This window comes from Stenella coeruleoalba (assembly GCF_951394435.1).
Source record: "Stenella coeruleoalba genome assembly, chromosome: 17".
Taxonomy (NCBI): Eukaryota; Metazoa; Chordata; class Mammalia; order Artiodactyla; family Delphinidae; genus Stenella; species Stenella coeruleoalba.
Window position 1 is genome coordinate 3,395,106 of NC_137163.1, and position 13,394 is coordinate 3,408,499.

The following is a 13,394-nucleotide window of genomic DNA, read 5'->3' on the forward strand; positions in this document are numbered from 1 at the left end:
ATATACTAGGACGCTCCTCTCTGATGTAATATATCACAACTGTCTTAGATATGTAGGGGCTTGTGTCTTTGACTAGACCTGAGCAAGCCCTCAGGGGTGGCATCGTGTCATCTGCCATAGTCCCTTACACTTAGTAGACATTCATTCGGGGTCAGTGAGTGAATGAGTGGGTGGGTGAATGAATGAATGAATGCTGTTCTGAGCAGTTTGCATACATGAAAGAGAGAGGGCTGTGCAGCCATGCAGCTCTGCATTTGAACCCTGGATGTGCTACTCCCCGGGTGTGTGGCATAGGCCAGTCACCTAACTGCTTGTTTGCGAAAACTGGGCTTTCCTTGTAGGGCTCATAACATTAGAGCCCATGTGTGAAGACAACTTAGCATTGCATTTGACACTTAGTAGGTGCCCAATAAAAGGTAGCTCTTGAAAGACCTTTCATTTTAGCTCAAATAATAAATTATATTGATAGTATACCTAGAAAGTAACTTTTCTCTAATTCTTTGCCCATTTCTGATTTTTATAATCGTCTTCCCTCAAAGTAAAGACCATCGCATGTTCTAAGAAGGGAAAGTCTTATGGCAGAGTACTGCATTGTTTCTCCTTACGTTTTGATGAAATAAAGCTTGGACATCCTTTGTCTTTTATCACCCCACTTTATGGCTTTATTAAGATATTCTAATTTTGGGGGACTGAGGTTTTTTTTTTTTTTTTTAATCAAGGAAGAAAGGCAGTAGTACTCAATTTTAGAAAATCTTTTCTGTGCTTGATTTTCATAAATTACATATTTTCCCCCATAATTATATCTTTTCCTTGCTTCTCTACAGAGTAAATAAACAGCCAATTCCAAGAAGATAGAAACACAGACTATTTCTTCTTTGTTATATGGTACTTGACAGTTCTCTATCTCTGTGTATTTTTTGTTCACTTCCCAGGTGATTTCTACTCTATCACTACCTGGAGACAACTTTTAAGTTTACCTTAAAAAACAAAAAAGACAGTGTGACATTTTTATTACTTCACAGATTTTGGCTTTTCAAGGCCATAATTGAGAACCTGTTTATTTCCTTGACCACCATGCTTGCAATTTGTGGAAGCTGCCATGTATGTGTTGGGTGATGGATTGGTTTTATTTGCTTATTTATCAGTTAATTTACTCAGACATTCATTGACTCAACATTTAGTGAGCTTTCTGGGATCAGGGACCAGACTGTATTCATTGTTCTAAGCACAGATCCTGGCACTCAGAAAGTACCCGGGAAGTGACTGAAAAGAGGAATGAAAGAATAGACCAAACAGATGAGAGTCAGCTGGACTGAGAAAGTCGTTCCAGAAAGGTTTATTTGGATGTGTGTATGAGGGGGTCTTACCTTCTGCTCACAAACAAGGGTTTTCAGAAGTATAAGACATAAAATTGGCAATCCTTTTGAGAGGACGGTACAGTGCTTTATGCTATGGGAAAATTTGGGACTTTGGTGAAACCAAAATATGATCCTTGAGTATTTTTTAAAAATCTGTATTTCACGGAGTCCTTTTAAAGTAAGGCAGTGTAGCCATCTTACTGGAGAAGGCATGGCTTTTGAGAGGCCATGAAGTAGGAGTAACATTTATACAGGTTGAGAGAATTAGTAGGACCAAAGTTCAAGGGACCCTGTAAACATATAGGTCTTGAGGAGTGGTGGGAGGTGAGTTGGAACAATGAGCTTTTAAAATGGGACTGAGGAACTTGAATAGACATTTCTCCAACGAAGATGTACAAATGGCCAGTAAGCATATAAAAAGATACTCAACATCATTAGTCGTTAGGCGAATGCACATCAAAACCAAAATGAGATACCACTTCACCCCCATTAGGATGGTGATTATTAAAAAACAGACCAAGCAAACAGGAAAAAAAAACAAGTATTGTTGAGGATGTAGAGAGATTGGAATCCTTGTGCATTGCTGGTAGCAATGTGAAATGGTGCAGCCATTGTGGAAAATGGTGTAGTGATTCCTTAAAGAGATTAGATACAGAATTATCATGTGATCTAGCAGTTCCACTTCTGGGGATATGCCCAAAGGAATTGAAAGCAGGGTCTCCAACAGATATTCGTACACCCATGTTCATAGCAGCATTATTCACAATAGCCAAAAAGTAGAAGCAACGTAAGTGCTCGTTGACAGGTGAGTGGATAAACAACACGTGGTATATCCATTCAGTGGAATATTATTCAGCCTTAAAAAGGAATTAAGTTCTGATATAAGCTATAGCACAGATGAACCTTGGAAACACTATGCTGAGGAAATAAGCTAGTCACAACAGGACAAAAATGCAATGATTCCACTTACATGAGGTATCTGGATTAGTCAAATCCATGGAGACAGAAAGTAGATGGTGGGTGCCAGGAGCTGGGGGAGAGGGGAGTAGATTTGTTTTGTGTAATTTGTATAGAGTTTCAGTTTGGGAAGATGAGAAATTCTGGACATGGACGGTGGTGATGGTTATACAACCATGTGGAAGTACTTAATGCACAAAGCCACACGCTTAACGGTGGTTAAAACGATAAATTTTATGTTACGAGCATTTTACCACGATACGAAAAACGTTAAATAAAATAAATGGCACTGAGGGCTTCCCTGGTGGCGCAGTGGTTGAGAGTCCGCCTGCCGATGCAGGGGACACGGGTTCGTGTCCCGGTCCGGGAAGATCCCACATGCCGCGGAGCGGCTGGGCCCGTGAGCCACGGCCGCTGAGCCCGCGCGTCCGGAGCCTGTGCCCCGCAACGGGAGAGGCCACAGCAGTGAGAGGTCCGCGTACCGCAAAAAATAAATAAATAAAAAATAAATAAATAAACAAATGGCATTGAAACACGTTTCACATTTCCTCCTGTTTTAAGCCGTGTTGCCTTAGGGTGTCAGGTGGTGACGTCGCAGAAGGAGAAAGGAACCTATTTAGTGAGTGCGTATATGTCCTGCTACTTCGTTTTCTCACTGAATCTTCATTAAAGTCCAGTGAGATAGGTGTTAATTATTGTCCCCACTTAACACTTGAGAAACCGAGGCTGAGAATGGTGAAACACTACGCCAGGCTGCCTTGCCTGTCTCTGGAATTTGTGTACTCTGGCCTTCCCAGAGGAAAACCACTCTCCACCTAGGTGGCCTCTGACAGCATGCATACACAGGTGGTTTTCTTTAGTTCTAAATAATTGTGTAGCTGTGGCTGCCTCTCTTCTGGAGAGGGGAAGCCGGTCAGTGAAAGCAATGACTGAGGGCTAAATGCCGTGTCTTGCCTGGAAGGCTTATTGAAGTGTGACTCTTGAAGCGTAGGGAGGAGAGCAGGAGGACAGGTGGGCAGGCACCTGCTCTGCCGTTGGCAAGTGTGGCTTCTCTTGGCTCTTGCAGGTGGGAATGTGCTTGAGTCCCCACCTTGAACACGTGGTTTTGAGGCTCCCGTCCGGCACTGTCAGCCCCAGACAATGCTCTGAGCTCACCCTCACTCTTCCCTTTCTGGAAAAGGCTTCCACTAGGGTCATTAGTGACCAGTTCATCGCCATTAGTGTGATGGCCGCTTTCTCAGACCCTTTTTACGTGGATTGGCTGCAGCAGTGGGCATTCTGGCCCTTCATCCCAGAGCTCCTCCCTCCTTGGGTTTCCAAGACACCAGCCTGTTGTCTCTTGTTGCTTGTGCTTTTGGTGTCATGTCTGCGAAACCATTCCTAATCCAAGGTCATGAAGATTTCCTCCTGTTTTCTTCTTAGTGTTTTATCGGTAAACTTTTTATGTGAGGGACCGTAGAGTAAATATTTTAGCTTTGCTGGCTGCCTAAGGTCTCTGTCGCGTATTCTTCTTTGGTTTTGTCGTTTGTTTTGTTTTACAACCTTTTAAAAATGTGAAAACTGTTCTCAGCTCCAGGGCATACAGAACCAGGCTGCGGGCCAGATCTGGCCCTTGGGCCATAGTGTGCTGACGCCTGTTTTAGGACCTTACCGGGGAAGGCTGAGTCATTTTAGTGAGAAGTTGAGCTGGGTTTGAGATTTCCTGTTGCTATGGTTACCCTTGGTGCAGCACAGGCTCCGAATTGTGCTGGGGGAAGGGGAAGAAAGTCGGGGCTGCTGAGGTAGGTACCAGGGGTTTTTCCCATAATGGTCCTCCATCCTCAGCCCTGAGCCCTCCCTGCCCACCAGCACCTGGCCGGGGTCTCTCCACACCTTCACGCCACCCCCAGAGGCTTCTTACTGGGTGCCTGCTAGGTCTGTGCCAGGAGCAGCTGGGGCCCTCTTGCTGTCCTCGTGCTGCCTCAGTCCTAGGTCGGAGCCGTGCCCCTGGATCCTGCGTGTGGGCTCTCGGCGTTCCTGCCCTTCCCCCAGGAGTAGCCATCCCCTGCCTGGTATAGTGGTGGGCAGTGTGTATGAATGGGTTTCCTGCCTCTGTCTCTAGTGGCATTGCTTTAGGATCCTGGCTTGGGACCGGCTCCTGGCCCTCCCAGCAGCGTCTGCCCTCCCCTCACTAGAACGGATATTTACCCCTGTCTTTGTGCCCTTGGCATTGGCTCCCCCTCCTCCGGAAGCTCAAGATTTTGCTTTAGAGGAGAGAAGGGTCTGGATGGGGTCGGGATGGGGGTAGGGGATTGGAGCTGGGGTTTCTGTTTCTTGTTCTTCCTATGGTGGCTCCTGACCCCTTCTGCCAGGCCTGTACCACCAGGGAGGCTCCCCTGCACTCCTGCCCCTGCCAGTCCTTTGTGTAAGCCCCCAGGGAGGTCCTCGGAGAAGACCCGGAGTGGGTGGGAACTGTCCTTGGGCCTGGAGAGTCCTCACTATCAATAGAGCCCCTACTCAGCCTTTAGCAGTTCATTAACGTCTGAGCTGATTCCTTCCTGCCAGCTTGTATGGTGGCTGCCTCTGCCCCTGGTGAGATGTGTCCCCACCCTGTCCCTCCTGGAAGGACCTTGTTCCTCCTTGGCCTTCTGGCTATGTGGTTGCCCTGTGACCTTATCTCTGTGGGTTCAAGGAAGTGTCATGAGTTTGTAGCTTGTCAGCCTTACTCGCTGTTAGCCTGGGAGCCACGTTCTAGCTCCTTGATGGGAGTCCCTCCTCCCCCCTCAACCTGATCTGTGTGTTTAAGTGATGCTGATTGAAATGTGTTTTTCTCTCCCAAATGCTATATCCCATCACAGAGTAATTCTGGAGCTCCTTTCCATTCGTGTTTCCAGGCTGAGAATTGTAGGTGTTAGATACAGGGCATCATGGGAGGAAAGATGGTACCAGATGTCAGGTGCCAGGTGCCAGCCCTGGGTGAGAGTTGCCCGTGGTAATAACGTTACCAGTTGGGATAATCTTCAGCCTTACCTGAGTGAAGTCCGCTGCCTGGGGGAATGGCGGGCAACAGAGAGTACTAACTTACCATTTTTTACATCTTTTTAGACCCTGGAAGCTATCCTGAATTTCAAATACTCCGGAGGCCCGGGCCACATTGAAGGATATTACAGGAACCTCTCGCTGGGGCTGCACGTAGAGGTTGAGCCATCTGTATTCTTCACACGAGTCAGTACGCTGCCGGCAACCAGGTAAATGCACCTCTGCTCTTTGACTGCCGTGTTCTAGAGTCTGAGGGCGCTATGTTTGGAATTCTGACCTTGGTGTTCGTTGTGGTCCCCCTGTCCACTGTGCTGAGTTATTTAGCCTCCCCAGGTCTTCTTCAGGAAGACAGGCAGTGTAGAGCGATGCCGCTTCATTGAGACGGGAGTGCCTGGACTTCGCACCTTTCACGCGCTGTAGTGATACTGTTGGCGGCGCGAAGACAGGCAGTGTAGAGCGATGCCGCTTCATTGAGACGGGAGTGCCTGGACTTCGCACCTTTCACGCGCTGTAGTAATACTGTTGGTGGCGCGGTATGCTTGCCTCTGGTGGTCACCGTGCAGGACAGGGCTCCCGCCCGTTGTCCTGAGCCTGGAGCTCACTCCAGTCTGGTTCAGCTCTCCTGTTAGCAGGGGCTCAGCCGATGGCTCTCTGTCTTGGAGACTTCTGGAGGCGTCCAGCACATCTGTCTGTGTCACTTCGGGCGCCCCAGGAGGACTGTGCAGGCAGGGCCAGGCTGCCCAGCGTCTCAGCCCCATCTTTGCGGAGCTCCCAGCCATCTGGAGCGTGGGGTCATTTCTGCCCAGAGCACCCTACTTGCAAGAGGCTTTCTCTCTTGATTACTTCTCCAGGCCTAGTCTTCCTTTAAGGAGAAAGAAACCAGTTTGTCTACTTCAAACCCAGAAGTGGTCAGAGATAGTAGAGGTTATTCCTCCCTTAGGTGGGAGAATGACAGTCCCTCACCCCCGAATTTGACCTGTGATGAACTGGGAGCAGTGGGGTCCGAAGCACTGGGTGGGGCTCCAGCCAAATGGAGACCCTCTGGGGTCAGATTCCTGCCCAGGTGGGAGCCGCCCTGGAAGGCAGGTCCTGATCGCCCCCGGGCATGTCCACACTCTCACGTCCAGGGGCACGTTCCATCTCGGGGTAGGATAGAGTGGGCTCCTATTACTTGTTTTTCTTTTTTAATAAATGTATTTATTTTTGGCGGCATTGGATCTTTGCCGCCGCGCACAGGCTTTCTCAGGTTTCGGAGAGCGGGGCTACTCTTTGTTGCGGTGCGCGGGCTTCTCATCGCGGTGTCTTCTCTTGTGGCGGAGCACAGGCTCTAGGTGCGTGGGCTTCAGTAGTTGTGGCTCGCGGGCTCTAGAGCTCAGCCTCAGTAGTTGTGGCACACGGGTTTAGTTGCTCCGCGGCCTGTGGGATCTTTCCGGACCAGGGCTCGAACCCGTGTCCCCTGCATTGGCAGGCAGATTCTTAACCACTGTGCCACCAGGGAAGTCCCAGTATTACTTATTTTTAATGGAGTTAAGGCTATACTTACCTGTCTATCCTTGACTGTGGGGGAGAGAACATCACATGCAACATCCCTCTCCCCTCCACCAGTGGGCTCTATAGTCCACAGAGTATAATAGAGGGATGTTACTGTCGATATAAAACTCTCTTTAGAGTGATACAGCCCCCAAAAGTAAGGGTAGGAAAGACTTTCATAGGAAAGACTGCCGTTCTCCCCAGCCATTGGAGAATGGCTTCAGCAAGAATTAATGTCTTTGCTTGGGCTTCTCAGCCCAAGCACATTTTGATCACATTCATCATCTATCACTTTTTCAACCCACAGAGTAATGGTCTTTCTTGCCAACGCTTGCCTCTGTTTTGAATTTGTATAAAGCGTCAAAGCACTTGCCGGCGGGAAGCTTTGGCAAGGATGCCTGCCAGGTGCCGTTAGAGTTTTTCAGGCCCTTCCTGTGCTTTGGTCCACTCCTGGTGTGTGTTCTTTTTCATCCCCTCACCTCCTGCTGCCACTGCTCATATAAATAGGTCTTAGAAGCCGCACAGGTTGTCACTGAGTTGGATTATTTTCGCCGTATTGATATCTGGCTTCCATGTCATGGCCCCTGCAGTTCTTAATGACGGTTTAAGATGAGAAAAATGTTGCCTTGTGGTTTGGTGCAAATGCACGCTCAGAAGAGCTGGTGGTTAGCTGGCGTGCTGCTTGGCGCCCGGTTGCCCGCCTGTTGGCCTCACTCTCTGTCTTTTGGATCCCTGCTCTGGGGCTTGAGATGTGATTTCCTCTAATCCTCCCTTTCCTTTCCTGCTAAGTCTAACTGAGCCCCAAATCCTGTGGGTTGAGCTGATGTCCCTGCATTCCACTGCACGTCTTTGCCGTCTTTCCTTGGGACTCTAGAAATACTCGTCTACTCAGTCCCCCTGCCTCTAACCCTGCTCCGGCATCGTCCTGTAGACACACATGAACGTTCCCACGTCACCGTCCGGCTTAAAGACTTCCCCAGTGCCTGCGGGATAAAGTTCAAAGTCCCCACTCTGATATTCAAGGTACTTAAATTTTTGATCTAGGTGTTCCTCTTCAGCTGTTTGTCCCCAGTCCCTCCACACTTCATGTGAAAGACACTTTGCTTCTCACCATCACCAGGACGTGTCAGGACAGCTTACTCCAGTGTGCCTTTGCATACCTCCTTTTCTAAAACTGTTCTTTTTCTTAAACTATCATTCCTTCACTTAACCTTTTGGAAAATGTCTGTTTGCCATTGATATATGTTACGTTTTTATAAAATTTTCCTGACCATGACCAGGCAGAGTGGGGGTCCTTCTGTGGGTTCCCCTGTACGTTCTTTGTATGTCTAATAAAGCACTTAGCAGACTGTAAACCTTTATACCAACACCTCCAATGTTTTGGGTGCTATGTGAAGCACCCACTGGGATCAGAGATGGACAGAGAACACAGTCCTCGTGTTTTATCAGCCTGGTAAAAGCTCATCAGGCAGAGATAATACCAGACGGAAACTCAGATCTACATTAAGGACTGATGAATCCCGGAAATAAAGTCAGCAGGTTAGGTATGAGAATTTTTATCCTCGCTTTTTGATTTCTTTAAAAGACTACTGACTGTCTAAGAAAGAAATAATAGCATTTAATTTTGTAGTGCATGTCATATAAAGAAGTAGAATATGTAAAAAAAAAAGTCACAAATGGAAAAAGAGGGAGAAATGGACATTTTTATATGCAAAATGTTATATTATTTGAAGTTAGAATGTGATGTTAGAGACCCATGTTGTAAAGCCTTGAGCAATGACTTAAGGTATGGATAGTATACCAGGAGAGATAAAACAGAACACTAAAAAATAACCCCCCAAAGGGGGAAAGAGGTGGCAAGAAAGGAGGAGAAAAGAACATATAGTTAAATAGAAACCAATAGCAGTGTGGTAGATTTAAACCCACCGTACCAAGAATTACATTAAATGTAACTGAACTAAATGCTACATTTAAAATCTTTGCCCCCCGGAGTTACAGAGATACTCTGCCACTTTTTCTTTGAGGAGGTTTATAGTTAAAGTTTTTCCCAGAATCTGTCTCAAATGAAGTTTTGTGCATGATGTGACATATGGATGAAAGACTTAAATAGTTGGGGAGAGATACCATGTTTATTGATTGGAAGTGTCAGTTACTGCTAGGACACCAGTTTCCCCAAATTTGATTATAAGTTCAATGCAATCCCAATTAAAATCCCAACAGGACTTTTTTTTGGGGGGGTGGAAGTTGACAAGCTGTTTTTAAAATTATTTCACAGTGGAACAGATTATTGCCAATGGAATAAGCATATGACTTGACAAAAAAACAAAGTTGGAGGACTTAAGCTATACGACTTGAAGACTTAACATAAAGTTACAGTAATCAAGAGAGAATGCTATTGTTGTAAAGATAGAGAATCAACGGACCATAATAGATGGTCCAGAAATAGACTCACTCATGTATGATCGATTGATCATGTGACCAGCAAGGTATGAAAACAATTTTATGTGGAATGAAAATCTTTCCAACAAATGATGATGGAAGAACTGGATATATATGTGGTGGGGAAAAGCGTGGAAATTGTCATACTGTATAAAAATACAAGAGCCAACTCTCTGTGTTTTCTATAAGAAACTCACATTAAATATGCACAGTTTAAAAGCAAAAAGATGGGGGGGGGGAAAGGCATGCCATGTTAACAGTAATCATGAGAAAGATGGCATGGATATATTATCAAATAAGTAGACTTTCAGGAGAAAAAGAGAGAGAGGAAGCAGATAATCTGTAATGACGGAAGGGTCACCAAGAGTACCCGACAGTCCTAAATGCAAATGCACTTAGAAACATAACTTCAGAATAAAACCGACATCTGAAGGGAGGGACGGGAACAGATGATTATAGTTGGGTATTTCCGCACTCGTCTCTCAGTTTTTTTTTTTTTTTTTTTTTGCGGCACGTGGGCCTCTCACTCTTGTGGCCTCTCCCGTTGCGGAGCACAGGCTCCGGACGCGCAGGCCCGGCGGCCATGGCTCACGGGCCCAGCCGCTCCGCGGCACGTGGGATCCTCCCTGACCGGGGCACGAACCCGCGTCCCCTGCATCGGCAGGCGGACTCTCAACCACTGCGCCACCAGGGAAGCCCTTGTCTCTCAGTTTTTGATAGAACAAGGAAAATATAGAAAGAAACGGAAAGATATAGAAAGCTTGCACAGGACTAGTAAACAACTCCAGCTAACTGATATCATAGAACACTAAATGTTTATGCTAGAGGTTGAATGGCTTAAAATTAGTGGTATAAGTGTCTGTGTAAGATAAAGAAGAGCAAAATGTACCTAGAATAAACTGAAGTAAAAGAAAATAAATAATAAAGAGTGAAGAGTGAAAATAAATAATAAAGAGTGAAGTAAAAGAAAATAATAATAGTGGATAGGAATGAAATAGAAAATGAAAAAATAATATGTAAACTAAATGGAACCCAAAATCGATTCTTTGAAAAGATTAATGAAATTAGTAAACTATAGCCAGGATGGTCAGAATTTTAAAAAAGAGAGTGAACATACAAATTACTAATAATGAGAATGAAAGAGGGGGGCATGGCTAAATTCTGCAGACATTAAAAGAATAATAAGAGTGTACTGTGAGAAATCATATTCCAATGAATTTGACAACTTAAATGAAATGGAAAAAAGTTTGAAAGACATGAATTACTAAAGTTGGTACAAGAGAAAATAGAATCCCTGAGGTAGTCGTCTCAGTTGAAGAGTTTAATTTTTAGTTTTAATTAGTTAATTAGTTTTAATTCTTAATTAAAAGTTTTCCATGAAGCAAAGGTTTCTCAGATGGAGTGAGAAACTACTAACCATAAAATAAAAAGTTGATAAGAGGGTTTTTATCAAAATTAAAAACTTCAGCTCATCGAAAAGCAAGCTCCATTGGGAGAAGATATTTACGATGTGCTTATGCAACAAAGGTCTGTATCCAACATATACCAGGGAGTCCTAAGAATAAATACCCAGGAGACCAAAAGTGGGTGGGATTTAAACTCCAGAGAGCCCTTTGAAGTCAGCATTGCTGTATGGAGATGTTAAATAACTCACCCTGGTTGCACATTAATGAGAAAGAGAGATTCGATTTGCATTCTGGCCTTCTTGGCACCAAAACCCATGCTTCCTGCCACACATACGCTGAACTGGCATTCCAGAGACCTGGGTTTCCCTTGGCCCCCTGGTCTTTGCAAGCATCTCTGTATCTCTCGCAGCTTCAGCCCTCCTGTCCCTCCCTGGAGTGATCACTGGCTCTGCTCACCTCATAGGGCGTAAGAGAATCAAATTAAACAGTAGAGGGCCCAGTGTTTTCTCAAAGCCAAAGCACAATATAGATGGGAGGTGGAATTCTCATTGCTTTTTTTTTTTTTAACCATTCTCCTTCCTTCAGGGGTGTACCTAGCTTTCAGCTGACTTTTATTTAGGAGATCAATTACCATTAAAATTCACTTTTCACACCAAGCTGCCTGGTAATGTTGTTAGGGACCAGATTGAAATGGATTGGGCCACGCCGCCCTGTCTGAGTGCCTGGCCTCCCTCAGCTCAGGAGCAACTTCTTTCTAGGCTGCTAGGGTAAGTGGTCCGATCTTATACATAGCTACTCTGAGCTCTGTGGAAAATACACTCCCCTGAGCAGGGCGTAAGGTGTGGGAGTTGTCACATTCTGAATAAACATCATACAACCGGACACGCCGTGGCGCTTCTCCCCAGACATTTAGAAGAAAAATTCCGTTTCCCCCCGTGGAGTAGGACCGCTCCACGCCGTAGGGAGCCTCTGCTCACAGACATGTAATAAAGGCAGTTTCAATGTCGGATTTCATCACGGTTGATCCTTTATACGTTGCTGTGTTTATTTAAATTGGTTTTAAATTTAACAACAATTTAGAATTTTAACGAGCACAGGTTTCAGAGCCCAGTGTACCTGTCCTGTATCCAATTTCAGATTTTGATCCTCCCACTTTTTTGCCCTGTGGTCTTGAGTAAGTCGTTCCTGTTTCTTTAAGCATCATTTTTCTTCATCTTGAAATGGAGAGAACACTGATCTTGCAGGGCTGCAGTAAGGTTTAAAGAATGCAATACACAGAGCGTCTAATACAGTGCCTGACACAGGTAGAAAACTGAGAAACGGCGGTTGTCAAGGGCAAGGTCAGAGACTCCCCCTCTTCCGTGTGGAAGTGGCACAGGGACAGCCCAGCTGGGGACTCACGTCTGGATGGCTGGTACGAAGACCAGGGCTGTGTTACTCAGAGGGAAGCCCTCGCCCGCCCAGCAGCTTCACCCTCTCCAGAGCCCTCACTGAGGCTGGGCTGTGAGGGGCACCCTGGGGAGGACAGAGGAGGGGATGCAGACGAGACCTGCTTCTGTGATGGGAGGGGGCTGGGTCTGCCCCAGGGCTCCCATCTCTCTCTAACCCATTCATCGAATCTCTGGTGGAAGGAGCTTAATGACTTAATGCATTTGCTTCATCCCTTCCTGCTCCTGTTGGCTTGTGTTCCCCGAAATGGAAATGATGAGCACGCTTTTCATCGTCTTTCCAAGTGTTAACATAGTGTAGATCTGCACAGGCAGGAGCTGGGACCCCACCTCCCATGGCAGGAGCAGCTGGACATGTCATTTAGGTTGACACAGCAGTTAGCACCCTCTGGTCCCCAGTGTCACCAGTTAGGAGCCGCCCAGGCGGTGAATCACCTCCCATTTTTCTGTCTTCACTCACACGGCTGTACCTTGAAGGGACCTATTTTATGTCTCAACCATACATATTATTAAAGTATTACAATCAATAATTTTAAGTGATCTGTATTTTATTTTGAACTATTACATTATTGAATGTTATGTGTTAATGTTCATTTAAGAATGTTATCAATATTCATTATTTAAAGACAGATTTAAAGATTGTCCTACTTAACAAGTAATATACACTAATTATGTTAAGAAGTATGATTTATAAATACCAATTAAAAAGGCCCATGCCATACTTGATTTAGGGATTGACATCGTATGTTAAAAGGTAGATTGTCTATCATCAACAATTGGCCAGAGTTTTTTGTGACCTTCCATTTAGAATTTTTGCATTTGGCATTTTCAAAGTTTTAATCATTATAGAGTTAATTGCAAACGATGCTACATTGAACCATGATTTCAAGTTATTTTTAAGTACTTTTCCGTCCGTTTTGAATTGGGCTTGTCTTCATTCCCAGAAAATGAAAAGCCAAATACGACATAGTTGTCATTTTATGTTACCTTTTTAACCTTGGATTTTGAGGCACAGGTGTCTTGGTGTTCATTTGTGTGCCCCTTTTAACATGTGGTCTTCGTGGTTCTTTTCTTGTACCTGTGGTCCATTATGAGTGCAAAGTAGACAGTATAACAGAGAGTAAATGATGTGTTCGTCGAGACCACGGTGGCGCTGAGCGCTGCGCCCTGGTGAGGTGACGCGGTGCTGTGGCTGAGCCGGGAGCGTGTTGACCTCACCTCCACCACCCCCGGGCACT

General features: G+C 45.5%; 1 protein-coding gene across 6 annotated transcripts in view; it reads left to right on the forward strand.

Moving 5' to 3' along the window:
* Positions 1 to 13,394, forward strand: part of TRAPPC9 (trafficking protein particle complex subunit 9) — a 524,427-nt gene that overhangs the window by 317,129 nt on the left and 193,904 nt on the right. For all 6 annotated transcript variants that reach the window (XM_079901721.1, XM_079901717.1, XM_079901722.1 and 3 more), the window contains one exon: positions 5,400 to 5,542. In XM_079901721.1, the coding sequence (XP_079757847.1) occupies positions 5,400 to 5,542 (143 nt within the window). The remainder of the gene's footprint in view (positions 1 to 5,399; positions 5,543 to 13,394) is intronic.